Source organism: Suricata suricatta, chromosome 7 (assembly GCF_006229205.1).
Source record: "Suricata suricatta isolate VVHF042 chromosome 7, meerkat_22Aug2017_6uvM2_HiC, whole genome shotgun sequence".
Classification (NCBI taxonomy): domain Eukaryota; kingdom Metazoa; phylum Chordata; class Mammalia; order Carnivora; family Herpestidae; genus Suricata; species Suricata suricatta.
The window spans coordinates 17,001,449-17,017,598 of NC_043706.1; the positions used below are offsets into that span (position 1 = coordinate 17,001,449).

General features: G+C 39.6%; 1 protein-coding gene across 1 annotated transcript in view; it reads right to left on the bottom strand.

Moving 5' to 3' along the window:
- The window catches only part of TMEM170B (transmembrane protein 170B), a 30,271-nt gene extending 14,133 nt beyond the window's left edge, over nucleotides 1-16,138 (bottom strand). Inside the window, exon 1 of the mRNA XM_029944792.1 lies at nucleotides 16,033-16,138. Coding sequence (XP_029800652.1) covers nucleotides 16,033-16,129 — 97 coding nt within the window. The 5' untranslated portion in view covers nucleotides 16,130-16,138. The remainder of the gene's footprint in view (nucleotides 1-16,032) is intronic.
- Nucleotides 16,139-16,150: the final 12 nt, after the last annotated feature.

Sequence of the window (16,150 nt, forward strand, 5' to 3'; positions counted from 1 at the left end):
AGAAAGCTCGTTAAGGAAGGAAGGTGTGGATGTAAGAAGCTAATACTAGGGACCTTGGTGGCCACGGAACTATTCTGTATTTTGACTGTAGTGATGGATACATATACAAGCGATAAAGCTGTGCAAAAATAAGTAACACACATGCATAAAAAGTACATGTAGACAGGTAATCCTGGTGAACTGTGAATAAGGTTGATGGATCAATGTCAGTGCCGTGGTTTTGAAGTTACACTGTGGTTTGCCAAGATGTCACCATTGCAAAACTGGGCAAAAGGTGTGCGGGTTCTCTATTATTTCTTGCAAATGCATGTGAACCTATAATTTTCTCAAAGTATAAAGTTTAATTTTTTTTAAAAGGATGATACACAGAAAACAGATTTTAAAAACAAAATCATTTCCACCTTCCCAAATGCTTACGAATCAACACCCAGAATGGACTCAGAGAATGTGAAAGCGTTTGGAGGAAGAGACAGCAGATGTATTTTCCAGTGTGTGATGGAGTGCCGGGCATGCTCCTCCACGGCGTGGGGGACAGACGCTGGTCACTAAGGAGAACCAGACAAAGCTTGCCTTTTAAGGGTTCTCTCCGCCAGCTTTCAGGGAAACCGTGTTCCCATGCGGTCGCTCCCAAGCAAATGGCTTCAACTGATAATAAACGCATTCAGGACACAGAGGCTTCCCCAGCTCAGAAGATATTTCCACCTTAAAAGATGTAATTTTCCACAGTGAACTAATGACGTGGGAAAAGGAGGGAATAATAGAATGGAGCGGGGCATTTTCGTCAAGGGAGCTCAGAGACAAGGAAAGATTCTACGGCAACAGACACATACTCTCCAAGGGAAGCCAACAGTCAGCCTCGGATCCCAAGCCCGCTTCGGACAGCTTACCAGGTCTACGTGGTCCTTGAAATACAAAGAGAATGAAAAATGTCCTGACTATACTTAACAGGACGAGTGAGGGATTATTTGACGTTACAAGTAATGTTGTTTGCCTAGTGACTATACAGTTCTGGGCCTCAACGACAAATTTACCTAATCACTGGGAAATGTAAATTTTAATGTTCTATAAAACCCCAAGATATCAAAGACATTGTACAACTAAAACAGAACCTCAGATGGTCCTCTGATGACCAGCCAGGGTTATTGCTTAGGCAGACTGAGCACAAACTATATAAGCTCAAGTTGATTTTCAACTTTCTCACTCTTTATTAAAAATCCTATTATTCATTGTGGAAAAAACTGAACTCCTCTGAAAATATCTATAGCTAACCAAGGTTTCATGTCACGACTCTTCTTGTAAATTCCCTGCTAGATGCATACGGCCCAGTCGGTGGACAGGGCCTCTGAAGACCTTGACCTACTCTGCATAAAGCAATCTGTCAAAGGCCCCTGCTTACTACTGGCAAACTTGGGAAAAGTACTGGGCTAGTTCAGGTGAAGAGAATTGTAGGTTCCTAAGAGCAGAGCAAGAACAGAGGTCCAACAGGCCTAGAGGAAGGACAGGCGTGGAATATCACCACCTTTTCTTAAACTGCCTAGGTCATACAGCAAATGTGGACATCCAGGGACCCACTGTTTCCTGTTTGCCCGTATCCCACCGCATCTAACCTGCTAGCAGGTGAGCAACAGTGAAAAGTGGATGCCAGAGGGAGCCTTGATGGGTGCTAAGCAAGATGCGAAACAAAATTTTAAAAATACAATGTACAAAACGGAAAACTCTGAAGCATGCCATCCATACAATCACCTTAATTCACTGGAAGGATCTAGTCCTTCTTCCTGGGCACATCTCCTGAAGTCCTCTCGTTATTTTTCCGAGTCAAGGCTGTCCATAAGCCTCAGCCGAGACGGATTCTGCCTGGATTGTTGCACTGTGTTTGTTGCAGGAGAAGTGTGATGTGCCCCGGCCTCCAAACAATACTAGAAATAGCCCTGCTCCCAATCTGTATCTCTCATCAGCCTCGGTTGCCAAGTTGCTCAAAATTATCTTCTGTGCCTTTGTTTTGAATCCTTGGGCAAAATTATTTATGAGAAATGGTTTTCTCTGGATGTTTAAAATATAGTAGCTGAGTGAAAAAGAGTCATAGAATGGTACATGCTGTATGATCCTATTTGCTGAAAAATGTTTGTATATGCACAGAAATACACAAACAGAAAACAATGGCTATCTTTTAAAGATAAGAGATGGGCTATATTATTTTATACATTTTTAACACCTGCCTGAAATATATATGTATTTTTTAAATTTTGCTGCAAACATACAGTCTTAAAAAATAGTTTTCATTCTAAAATTCATCAAATATGATGCTCCACTAGGCCAAAGCTTCTCAACCCAGACTGCTCACATAATTCAACCTCTGAAAGCCGTCTCTGGAGGCAGGACCTCAACAGCAACATTATCATCAGCTCTACTAAATAATCGCAACACGAGACAGAGACAGAAATTACTACTCTAGGCCGAAGTTACATAAGAGACACTTATTAAAATACCCAAAAGTCATCAAAACAACAAAACCATCTCATTTGACAACTATTCATAGTATCTTTCAATCCTCTAGAGGGTATCTAGAGGATAGATATCTAAAAGAATCGTTAACCATCAGATACTGAGCCCTAACTGCGTACCCAATATACCGAAGCCCCAAGCTGAAAATGCCGTACCCATAAGCCCGCACTTTGAAGCTGTTCTTGATTTCTACCTCCTTTATAAAAGTGGTGCACATTATAGTCTGTGTTTACATTAGGTTAGCTCAGGCTTTGTTCTCAGTCCAGCAAACCTAAGGTGTGGAAACCACACCCTTTAGTTACTATCCATCAGGGACTTCTCAGTTTGGGGATATGTCCCATATAGTTTATTAAGACTCTCTGGGACATGATGCATTTAAAATGTGAAAAAGTCCCCCCAATCAGAGGTCAGCAAAGTATGGTCCACGAGTCCATGACCCATTTCTCTATAGCCTGTGAGCTAAGAATAGTTTTTACATTTTGAAGTGGCTGAAAAAAAATCAAAAGAACAGTATATCATGGACACATCAAAATTACACCAAATTTGAATTTCAGTGTCTGTAAAGTTTTATTAAAACACAGTCACATTCATCCATACTGTCTATGGTTACTTTCATGCTATAAAAGTGAGCTGAGTAGTTATGACAAAGATCATATGGCCTGAAGGCTGAAGATATTTACTGCAGTACTTTAATTATTTTTATACAGTAGTTTCATATATTAGCAAGAGTGGACACCTTGAGCCATTAGTTAACAGTACCTTCAATGGCATATATTCTAATACTTTGGGCTCTTCAAAGCACAGTAAGTAGTTGATCTGATGGGGAACAGAGGCCTGAACAAGAACAACCATGCCAAGAAAGGTCTCAGGAGAATTCACTGCCACAGCTGAATTTTACAAATAAATTTAATTTAACCAAATGATAAACATACTGGAGATGGAATGAGGGTAAAGAAAACAGGGGAAACAATCCACTGTCAAGAAATAAAGCAATCAACAGAACCAGACTCAGCAATGACCCAGATTTTACAATACCTAGATGGGGACACTGAAATTACTATAATTTACATGTTAAAGGCTCTCATGGAAAAGGTGGAAAGCTCACATAAACAGACAGGGAATTTTAGCATAGAAATGGAAATTCCAAGAAAAAGTCAAATGGAAATGCTAGAAATTTAAAAAAAATCAACAACAACAAAAACCGTGATATCCAAGATAAGAAAATTCCTTTCCTGAGCTCATCAACAGACTTGACACAGTTAAGCAAAGAATCAGTGAATTTACACATGGACCAACAGAAATTATTCAAAATGTGATATGGGGACAAAAGGAGGACGAGGTGGAAGAGTGAAAAGAGGAACCAAATGGTTTCCCGTAAAGTGTAACTGGAGTCGCAGAAGGGGAAGAAAAAGAGAATGGAAAAGAAAAATATTTGAAGGGATAGTGGCTGAAAATTTCCTAAAAATAATGAAAGCTATCAAACTGCAAATCTAAGACTCTCAGAGAAACACAAGCAAAGATAAAGACTTCCCAAAATAATCAAAACACAATAAAATAAAAAATAATCCCCCCCCCCACACAAATAGATACATCACAGTGAAATGAATAAAAACCAAAGATAAAGGGAAAATACTGCAAGTATGGAGAGGGAAAAAACACATTACATACAGAGGAATAAAGATAAAAAGTAGAGCCAACTTCCCATCAGAAACTATCAAACAAAAAACGAGGCCGTGACATTTTTTAAAGACTGGAAGAGGAAACAAAACAAAACCAGGAAAAACCTGTAAAATCAGAAATCTATACGCAGGAGAAATAACAGCTTTCAGAAATGAAGACTTTTCTGAGAAAGATAAAAAGCTGGGAGAATGAACCACCAGAGCACCTACATGACATCTGAAAGAAAGCTCTCTGGACAGAAGGAGTTTGATACTAGATAGGAGTGTAACTGTACACAAAGAAATGAACAAGAAAGGTTGAAATGAAGGTAAACTTAAGATTTTATTTTTAATCATTCTGTTTTTTAATTTGGCAGTGACTTTTTATTTTAAATATAATTAAATATTAAATATAATATAATGCTAACATACAGTATGTACAGTGTGCTCTTGGCTTCAGTAGATTCCCATGATTCATCGCTTACGTATGACACCCAGTGCTCATCCCAACAAGTGCCCTTCTCAGTGCCCATTGCTCCCGCCCCATCGGTCCTGCCCCCCCTGGACAACCCTCACTTTGCTCTCCGTATTTAAGAGTCTCTTATGGTTTGCCTCCCTCCCTGCTTGAACCCATTTTTCCCCCTCCCCTCTCCCATGGTCTTTGGTTAAGTTTCTCCAGTTCCACATATGACTGAAAATATGTAACTTCTTTCTCTGCCTGACTTATTTCACTTAGCATAATATCCTCCAGTTCCATCCACGTTGCTCCAAATGGCAACTGCATTTCACTCTTTCTCATTGTCAAGTAGTACTCCATTGTATATATAAACCACATCTTCTTGATCCGGTTATCAGTTGATGGACAATTGGGCTCTTTCTATAATTTGGCTGTTGTTGAAAGTGCTGCTTACTGTAAACGCTGGGTGGAGTACACGTGCCCCTTTGAATCAGCACTTCTGTATCCTTTGGATAAATTCCTGGTAGTGCTATTGTTGGGTCGTAGGGCAATTCTATTTTTAATCTTTTTGAGGAACCTCCAGACTGTTTTCCAGAGCGGCTGCAACCAGTTTGCATTCCCACCAACAGTACAAGAGGGTTCCGCTTTCTCCACATCCTCGCCAACATCTGTTGTTTCCTGAGTTGTTGATTTTAGCCACTGTGACATGGTATCTCAGTGTGGTTTTGATTTGTATTTCCCTGATGATGAGCGTGTTGAGCATCTTTTCATGTGTCTGGTTGCCCATCTATTTTTAATCATTCTTGACATATTAACCAGACTTAAAAATAAGCTGCTGCATTTGTCCACTTGAAAACTCATTTAACGTAGAAGTTAAAGCTACTGTAAATATTTAATGGTTGTCTGCTTCTGCTTCTTAAAGAAAGCAAAAACACTGGTTTTTAAATTTAATTGTGACGCCTTCAAGAGGTACTTTAAAATATCGCCCTTCTCAAAGTTTATGGCAACCCTTGTGTATTACCCACTTCCACTAAATTACGCTTTTACCAGCTAATTATACAATTTCAAACTGTAAATTACAGTATTTTATCATTGTATACTATAAGAAATTTCTTAGAAAAGCAAGTTCTTCATTTAAAACAATCAGAATATCATTGCTTTAAAGAAATCAGGTTGCGGCTATGTAAAATAATTCAAAAATTGCTCTATATTCAAGCCATAGCACTGTCTTCTGAAAAGATGTCATTCAATTTGTTCTTTCTCATAATTGATTAGCTAGCTACTCAGTTACAAAAGTGTAAGAATTTAGTGTCAAAATCTGAATCTATTATGAAATTATAACACAGCATTTTACAATGGTTTCAATTGTTATTTTTTGTATGTCCTCAAGTATCTTAAATTATACATGTCACACCAAAAAAAGAAAAAAAAGTCAGTAACAACATGTTTGTTCGAGTTACTGATCTAAAAAATCTTCTCAGCAATCGATAAGATGTTTTACGATCTCATGATACAATATTTCTAAGGTATATTGACATTGAACACTGAAAAATGAACTTTTTACATCAGTGAGCCTAACTTAGAGTGAAATTCTCAATGTAATAAATTTGTAAAGTTAAATCCAAATACAGGCCCAAATGAGTGACAGATCAGAAAATGAGAGCAGAGCCAGGAAAATTCAGCAAGTCAGTTAATGCACGTGCCTGGTCAGGATGTCACACCTTGGCTATCACTGACAGTGATGCTGGGAAAGCAATTGTACTGCACTCGGACAAACAAAACAAAATAATGCAAAGACACAATTTCTGAACTAGAAGGGATCTTCCGATACTGAATCCAGAGTTTCCTAAACCAAGTTTTAAGAAGACCTAATTTGGGGCACCCGGGTGGCTCAGTCGGTTAAGCGTCTGTCTCGGGCTCAGGTCATGATCCCACAGCTTGTGTGTTCAAGCCCCAGCTGGGCTCTGTGCTGAGCCCAGAGCCTGCTTCAGATTCGGTGTCTCCCTCTCTCTCTACCCCTCCCCCACCCCTCCCCCCTCTCAAAAATTAACATTGAAAAAAAACCTTTTTAAAGATTAATTCTATCACTTACATATAACACCCAGTGCTCATCCCAACAAGTGCCCTTCATAAATTCTACTCCTGAAACCATTACTATGTTAACTAGCTTGAATTTAAATAAAATAAAATTAAATAAATAAATAAAATACTTCAGACTCTCCCCTCCCTATGAAAGTGAAAAAGTAAATCGAGATTAGCCACACTTTAATAACGGCTGAAAGGGGGGTGATGCCTGTGTCTTAGGATTCCCATAATAAAAAGTTTTTTATAAACTAGCTGAAAAAAAAGATAAAAGTATCCACTAAAATGAGGCAGTAAATGCCTCAGAATGAACATAAAAAAAAAGTCTAATTTTAAGAGCTCTTAAATGGTGTTCAGAGAAAAAAGATTTTCTAGGTCCTAAACCTCAGCCTATTAAAGGTCTGAAGAAAATCCACTTGGAAAGTAATTGTCTTCATTTTAAAGATTAAAGGGGCCTCTGGGTGGCTCAGTTGGTTGAGCATTTGACTTCAGCTCAGGTCAAGATCTCTCGTAGTTTGTGGGTTCAAGCCCCACATCGGGCTCTGTGCTGACAGCTCAGAGGCTAGAGCCTGCTTCAGATTCTGTGTCACCCCTTCTCTCTGTCCCTCCCCTGCTCATGCTCTATCTGTTTCTCAATAATAAATAAATAAAAAGTAAATAAAATAAAATAAAAATTAAAGACACAACTGTATATGCAAATGGTGTTTTTAACTCACAGTTACTCAACTTTTCTCTCAGAACCTTCTAATTTCTAAGTCAGCCTTCCCTTACCATCAACAGGAAAACTCCTGGTATCAGATTGTATTACCCATGAAGAAACCAAAGCCTGGGAAATAATGTGGCTTGTCTAAAGTACAAAAACCAATTAGCAGCATTCAAGGATAAAACTCAGTTTCTTGACCCAAAGATTTCAAGATCCTGTTGCATCTCTGGACTCCTTATTTGCATATGAAAATCTAACTGAACCCCAGTGATTCTGGAGGGGAAGTTCCAAGAACGTTATCTAAGTGTTTACATAAATGTTGTTAATGTTTCATTCTCCCATATACTTCTGATGCAACAAACCTAAACCACCCCGAATTTTCAATATCCTATGACTTAATAGGAATTGTTGTCTATAGCTAATAGTCATTACAAAAAAAAAATTACTAAAATGGAAGAATATCAATAACATTATTAATAATATTAAAAGATAATCACTTTTTTAAAACTTAGTTTCAGCATCCTCTTGGAAATAAATGAGTCATTTATATTGAAAATTTAATAAGTCTCTAGTTATACTAAATACTCCATATTAATTTCCATTATATATCACAACATGGCTACAAACTGATCACAACAAAACTAACTTTTAAAAATCAGGTGTTCCCAATCCTTGAGTTCTCAATAACGAAATCACCATAAGGGCTTGATATTTAAGAATGTAGCCTTGGTCCCCAAAATCCTAATTCCATAAATATGGACCGAAACCCTGGGTCTGTACCTTTAACCAGACCAGGTGATTGTGATATGCAGCAGGCTCAGGAACTATGTCGTATTAAACTAATTCGCCGTAGGGAAGGGAAAGGGGAGGGATTTTATCATGAAAATCCAGTTTCACAGCCCTGACAAAAACACCTTAGCTCGACACTGATATTCGAGAACAGTAGAGAGGTAGCCCATGCTTTCCCAAAGCTTCCATTATGCCGCCTCACTTTTACAAAAAACCTCCTAGATTATGTTCCAAGATTTCTAAGACCACATGCAACTGGACCCAGGCAAAAGCTTGGTTCTTCCTACTTGTACAAACTTTGGTGAAAAATCTCCTTTTCTTTTCAAGTTTAATCTATTTAGCTAAGGTTACTGGAATTTGAGACTCTGAGATCTTTTTCAAATGTTTCCACTGCCACTGTTTATTCTGTGATCAACTTTTATTGCCAAAATACTTGGTCACTAAAAACACATAACTAGCCTATCCTACCTGACCTAATCATGTACATTTAATAAAGCAGTAAGTTACGTGGTCACTTCAATTATCGGAAATGGGATGCATGCAAAATGCTTTGCACAGTACTGGGCACGTAGTGAATATTCAATGAACATAACCATTTAAGAATTTTGGAATTTATTCTAATTTTTCATCTGATATTATGGTAAATTAAACATGCTATACCCTGGGGAGTTCTTTTCTAAACATCTGACTTTTTTTTAACTGAAGTGTCATCTATACGAAGTGTAATCGACACACTACAATGTTACATTAGTTTCAGGTGCACAACACAGTGATTGGACAAGTCTACACATCATGCTGTGCTCACCTCAAGTGTAGCTACCATCTCCCCCATGCGATGCTATGAGAATACTACTCGTGGGGCGCCTGGGTGGCTCTGTCAGTCATGATCTCGTCATTCATGGGTTCAAGCCCCACATCCGGCTCTGTGCTGATAGCTCAGAGCCTGGAGACTGCTTCCGATTCTGTGTGTGTGTGTCTCTCTCTCTGATCCTTCCTTACTCACACTCCTATCAAAAATAAACATTAAAAAAATTGTTTTAAAGAACACCATTGGCTATATTCCCTATCTATACCTTTTATCTGGGTGACTTATTCCATAACCCAAGGCCTGTATTTCCCACTCTCCTTTACCCACTTGCCCATCCCTCCATCTCCCTCCCCTCTGGCAACCATTAGATTGTTCTCCATAATTATGGGTCTGTTTCTGCTTTTTGTTCATGTATTGGTTTCTTTTGGTTTTAGATTCCACATAGACGTGAAATCATATGGTATTCGTCTTTCTCCGTCTGACTTCTTTCACTCAGTGTAATACCCTTGAGGTCCATCCACGTCGTTACAAATGGCAAGATCTCTTCACCTATTTGATGGCTAATATTCCACTGTATACATACACATCTTCTATATCCACTCATCAGTCGATCGATGGGACCCATGCATTGCTTCCACACACTGGCTACTGTAAATAAATGTTGTAAATGATGCTACCGTTAACAATAGGGGTGCGTGTATCTTTTTGAATTAGTGGTTTCATTTTCTTCAGGTAAATACCCAGTAGAAGAATTACTAGATCATCTGGTATTTCTATTCTTAATTTTTTGAGGAGCCTCCACAGTTTTGGACAGTGGCTGCACTAATTCACATTCCCACCAACAATGCATGAGGGGAACGTTCCTTTTTAGTCACACCCTCACCAACACTTATTTCTTGTCTTTTTTATTTTACCATTCTGACAGATGTAAGGTGATGTCACTGCAGTTTTGATTTGCATTTCCCTGATGATGAGTGATGTTGAGCATCTTTTCATGTGTCTGTTGGCCACCTGTAGGTCTTCTTTTGAAAAAATGTCTATTTAGGTCTTCTGCCCATTTCTTAATTGGATTATTCATTTTTCTTGATGTTATTTATTATGTTCCTTATATATTTTGGATATGAATCCCTTAACAGATTATTTCCAAATATCTCCTCCCATTCAATAGGTTGCCTTTTTGTTTTGTTGGTGGTTTTGTTCACTGCGTAGCTGCTTTTTATTTTGATGTAGTCCTAACAGCTTAATTTTGCTTTTGTTTCCCTTGCCCAAGGAGACATAGCTAACATGCTGCTACAGCTAATGTCAAAAAGATTACTGCTTCTGTTTTCTCCAGGAGTTTTATATTTTACATCTAACTTTTTTTTTTTACTTTTTTATTTATTTTTGAGAGACAGAGAGAGACAGTGCAAGCAGGGGAGGGTCAGAGAGAGGAGACACAGAATCTGAAGCAGGCTCCAGGCTCTGAGCTGTCAGCACAGAGTCTGACGTGGGGCTTGAACCCACGAACTGTGAGATCATGGCCTGAGCCGAAGCTGGACACTCAACTGACTAAGCCACCCAGGCGCCCCTACATCTAACTATTCTTTTTTTTTTTAATGTTTTATTTATTTTTGAGACAGAGAGAGACACAAAGCATGAGCAGGGAGGGGCAGAGAGAGAGGGAGACACAGAATCTGAAGCAGGCTCCAGGCTCTGAGCTGTCAGCACAGAGCCCAACGTGGAGCTCAAATCCACCAACTGTGAGATCATGACCTGAGCCGAAGCCGGATGCTCAACTGACTAAGCCACCCAGGTGCCCCTACATCTAACTATTCTTAATCCCAATTTCTTTTCTTGGTTCCGGTGTCTCCTCCCCATCCCTGACCCATCCTTCCTCTTCTGTTTTGGCTTCCTTTCTATAAGAAAAATAGCTCTAGTCATTTTGACTCCTCTTCATGAATTATCTTACTTTTCCAGTTCTTCCTTTCAATTACTAAACAAAGCAAGAATAAGATTATATTCTGGTAGTTAGCTATTAAAGAGTCAAAATTACAGCTTACACAGTCCTACGGCTTATCCCGAAATTGCTTTAGGTTTAAGAAATGTCATCTGGACCTCAGATTTGGTATTGCCAGAGGACACAGATGCATGCATCAAAGATAATGAATGAGCTGGAAATTCAGAAAGTAAGAACCTGAAGATGACAATTACGGTTTTTTGAAAAATCACAGTAGCTTCTTTCTCAGTAAGATAAAATTTCCAAAAAGCAATCCTATAAAACACCAATCACACCACCACTAATTAATTGGCTCTGTACTGCAAAAGAGTACGGAAATTCTCACCTCTGTTCCAGAAAAACCTCCTGCAGTAGAGCATTTAGGAAGGACTCAACCCAGTGAGAAGCACCTGCATACAGGGCACCACTGGAAGATGCAGACCTACTCAGAGGCCTGGCTGTTCCGAGTGTGAACCATTCCAAACACATACAGTGGATACAAACTATCCCCCTTTTTTTTTTTTTTTTTTTTTTTTTTTGCTGACAATCAGTGTTAGCCCTACAGTAGCTCGGCAACTATAAAGTCTAAAAAGGAACTGTGAGTGTATGTATGACAGAAAAATAAGCACATACATATTTTATACGCACACAAAGACATCTGACCTTCTTTCCAGTTTGAATCCCCAGCTCCTCGATTTTGTACCAACAGAAAGGGGGGCGCCCGCCCCACATCTGCAGCTGACAGTGAGAAAGATGAGCCTGAGGCCGGCCTGTGCCTTTTTCTCCCAGGGACCAGTGATCCCTCTTCCAACACCAGCCTGGCTCTGTGTTTACCCACGGGTTTAGGGATCCTGCCTTGTTCTAAGCGAAAAATTCTTCTCTAAACTCCTAGCAACCAAATTTGGGTCAGACCACAAAGTTGGGAGCCAAAGTAGATGAAGAAAATAAAAGTAAAGCAAAGGGATGCATTTCATTGTAGTTTTTTTTTTTTTAAGTCAAATTACCCATAAAACAGAAAGAGTACGTGCATACTAACTGTAGTTTTAGATCAGGGGAAGGAGGGTTAGGACATGGAGAGGAAGGAAAACTATTTCATAAAAAAAAGAAGGCATTTCTACTTTGGTGAGCTGAAGAAGTGTCTAACGTACACACAGTTAACAATTTTGGAATCCTGTGGATTACACGGTTTGGGAAGAGATGGGTACAGAAGAGAACTTTAGCGATAGCGATGAACTGGAGAGATGGGGTCTCCAGTTCTACAGGGAATCCCTGTACCAGAGGCTTCAGGAAAGAGAAACAAAGAAATAGCAGACCAAGTTTGGCAGGATTTCTAACACTGGACATACAATAAATATGGATCACTAATTTTCATACCGGCAAGCACAACTTCAAATTTGGGAAAAGCATTATTATTCAGTCATAACTTTGATTTTCCAGTATCTTTTATTTGCTGGCCAAAACTTAGTTGCATTCACACACTCATCAGCTCACTGGGGTCAGGTGATTTTTACGTATATTAGGATTTATCATCAGACGCGCCTCAGTTAAGAATCTGTGTGGAATAAAGTGAAAGGAACAGAGCTAAGCGTCGGTGATCATCATCTCGAGGCCTGCCTCTGTTACTAACTGCCCCACACACGTCACTCCCATGATGATGTGTCACTATTTCTAAAATGAAGTAGTCAAACCACATAACTTCTAGGTCTAAAGCTAATTCTAATTTCTGGCTACTATCACTTTTTTAAAAAATTATTTCTATCAAAGTAATATATACACAAGACTATTTTCTAAAGGTCAGTCTCTAAGAAAAATAAAAGTCAATATAAAAACTTCCCTGCTTCCCCTTTGGCATAAAATACAAACGGAAGAATAAATAACACCTGTCGGTTTGTGGAAAGAAAAAAATAGAGATGAGAATACATTCTCCTTTTGTTTTTTTAATTAGCCAGAGCGCCGATTAACCAGATTTCTGTAAGTCTTTCACACAGTGACTTCTTAAATCCAAATCAGTCTGGCTCTACACTACGCTTCTTTCTGTATCACCCGTCTCATTTCCAAGTTTATCACGACAAACATATCTTCTGAGTTAATGTGTTATCATAATCTGAAAAGAGGTAATAACTTTTCATGTAGTAGCTATCAGAGCTAAGCAAATTGCTCTTGGCTTCAATGTCTGAATCCATAAAATAAGGATAAACAATAATCTCTCTCCAGATTACTGAGATTAAATGAAACACAAGAACGCACGGTAACTAGCACAGAAAAGTCCACTTAATAGGCATAGGTGTAGTTTAAAGGTACCACCATCTATCTGTAAATGTTGCTTCCACAACTCATTCCCTTGTTAACAGCATACTCACTCCAACAGATGTGTCTGGAACATAATGCAACTAGAATGTTTAAAACGTGCAACTGTTAAGCATTATTTTAGAAATGCAATTCAATAAGCATGCATTGAGGATCTGTAGGTGCCAGGCGGAAGAATGCTAACATGCCAGAATTCCATTGATTATGACAATGACCCACCCTCCAAAGCTCACAGGCCAGAAGACACAAAAATTATAATATAAGTGAACAATAATAAAAGCACATACATGGAACAGAAGTAGCAGGAGGGAGGCAAGTAACTCATTCTGCCTGAAGAAAGTAAAGAGGAAGAACAAAAGCCACGTGGAAAGGGGGAAAGAGTCATTTTGTCAACAAGAACTGGGGTTGAAAGCCTAGTTCAGCCACTTACTAGCAATAGGATTTGGCGCGACTTAATTTGCCTCCTTGGGCTTCTCTGTAATTCTACTATGGAAAGTTATTCTTAAGACTAGAAATCATCTTTGTCAAGTGACACACACATATATATATGATAGACGATATACAGCAGGCACTCACTAAGTGGTGGCTGTCTTGTTTTAGGATATGTATTTGTTTTCAATAGACCAGATACTACATGGCACTGTAGGGAGCATCTCTTGACTAATGACGAAGCTACACTAAGGGATCACAAAAGCCACCAGCATGAAAAGGCCACAATGAACCACATCACAAGATTACCACTTCCAGAATCCACTTTTTTCGAAGTGAAGTGGTTCCTAACACATGGTTACTCACCTGCTGGCAAAACAGACTTCTAATCTAGGTCTTCCGCCATTTTTACCCTGACAAACAGGATTTTGCATATTCAGACTCATCATTTCCTGGACCCAGAAGAGGTCCCCATATTCCTCAGCCCGACCTGAGGAACTAGTTTGGATGCTCAGCACATCCTTTATGAAATGGCAAAGTCTGATGAGCCACTGATGATTATTAAGATTGTATTAGGAGATAATGAGAGTGAATCCTGGGTGGAAACTGCTTACCAACCTTATGGGTGACTTGTAGGACTCAATGCCACTATAATGATCGGAATCCTATTAAACACTTAAAAATACTGTTACATCTGGCCAAGTGGTAGGTTACATTTACACTACTCTATGGCTCCCCAAAGTCATTTTCTCTAAATAAATGATAAGCTAAGCCAGTCCTTAACATATACAAACAGATATTCTTAAGTTCTTACTTTTCACTTCACTCCTACAAACACTATCAATACAACATTTGAGGTATGAACAGTTGATAAATACAAGCAAAGCCAGAAGTAAGGTAATATAAGCTATCTCGAAATTCAACTGAAACATGAAATAGTCTTCATGTCAATGGCATTTTTTTTATATACAAAAACATATTCCTGACCCTCAACGATCCATTTGCTCCAAGGTAACTGACCACAGATTAAAAGTGGACACCATGAATCAATCCAGAATCGATGTTAATTTCCTACTTGCCACATTCAAGAAAACCAGTGTCAAGAAAATCGTTGTCCAAGAAAATCTGTGGTATAAAATGCCATGAAAATTTTCTCTACAAATATCTGAAAAATATACATATACAATATAATATATATAGTTGACACATGTGTATGTATCCTATCAGGACAGGTTATGTTTGTAAAATACTTTCCACATTCTTTACCAGTTTGACATAAGGCACTTTAAAATATGTTCTACCAAAATTAGCCTTATACGTTTTCAAGAATTAAATCCTAAGTATGTTTCTAAGTTTTTTCTCTGAGAAGCAGGAAACTGAGGAGTCACCAAATTGCAACCGAATCTCCTTCTTGTAAACACTCATCTTTAAAAGGTATTTTTAAAATTCACAACTCAGAGTATAAAGGATCTCCACATTAACAAACCTGGAAGTTTCTTCACAAAGCAAATCTACAGATGCGATAAAAATATATGAGCATTACTGCTCACTTTTGCAACTATAACTTAGGTTCATTATTATAACGTAGTTAAGCCCAATTCCCTCCTGACAGCCTTGACGAATGAAGGGAAATACAAAAAAAAAAAAAAAACTAATTAATAAATTATCAAATATCACAGAAGCCGCAGCTTGAGGCCAGAGCGAGAGACACAGACAAAAGGAAATAAGAAATAGGAGGCAGAAGATAATATGATCAGAGCTAAAATACTTAGAAAGCACTAGACCTTAGCCCAGTCCCTGGCCCCCTATACCTTACTTCATTAGTCATCGGCAGCAACAAAAATTTAACAGGTGAAGCAAACTGATCGTTGTGAAACACAGAATTTAAGCCCTGCATCCGGTCTGAGAATAGTCAGAAAGAAACAGATCTAAGCAGCAAGAAGCGGGGTGTGTGCGTCTGTGTGTGTGTGCGCGCGTGTGGAGGGGGGAAGTGGGAAATCCACGCCAACTGTGCCCGAGTCTCGGCACTAACGCTATTCCGCGCGTACTACACTAGGCAGCGCCTTCGGGAGCCCTCCCCGAGCCGGGCAGGAGGCGAGGGTCGGGGACTCTCAGTTCGCGATCGGGACCCTCGTTTGCGCCCCGGGGACCGGCGCAAAGTGCACCCAGTTAACACCTTCCTGGCTGGGATCTGGGGCCGCGAGCCGGAAAGCGGGGCGCGCACGGGGGTGGGGCGTCTGGAGCGCGGCCCCTCCTCGCTTGGGAGAAAGGTGGCAGGGGGCGGCACCGCATCCCCGTCCCCACCCCGGGCGCATCAATTACCCGTGAGGTTCCTCAGCACCGTCCCGTGGGCCCAGAGGCTCAGGACCTGCTGCACCGACAGGTTGATCATGGAGTGGTCGCCCCCCTCCGCCTTCATCTTCCCCGGGGGGCGCCCGCC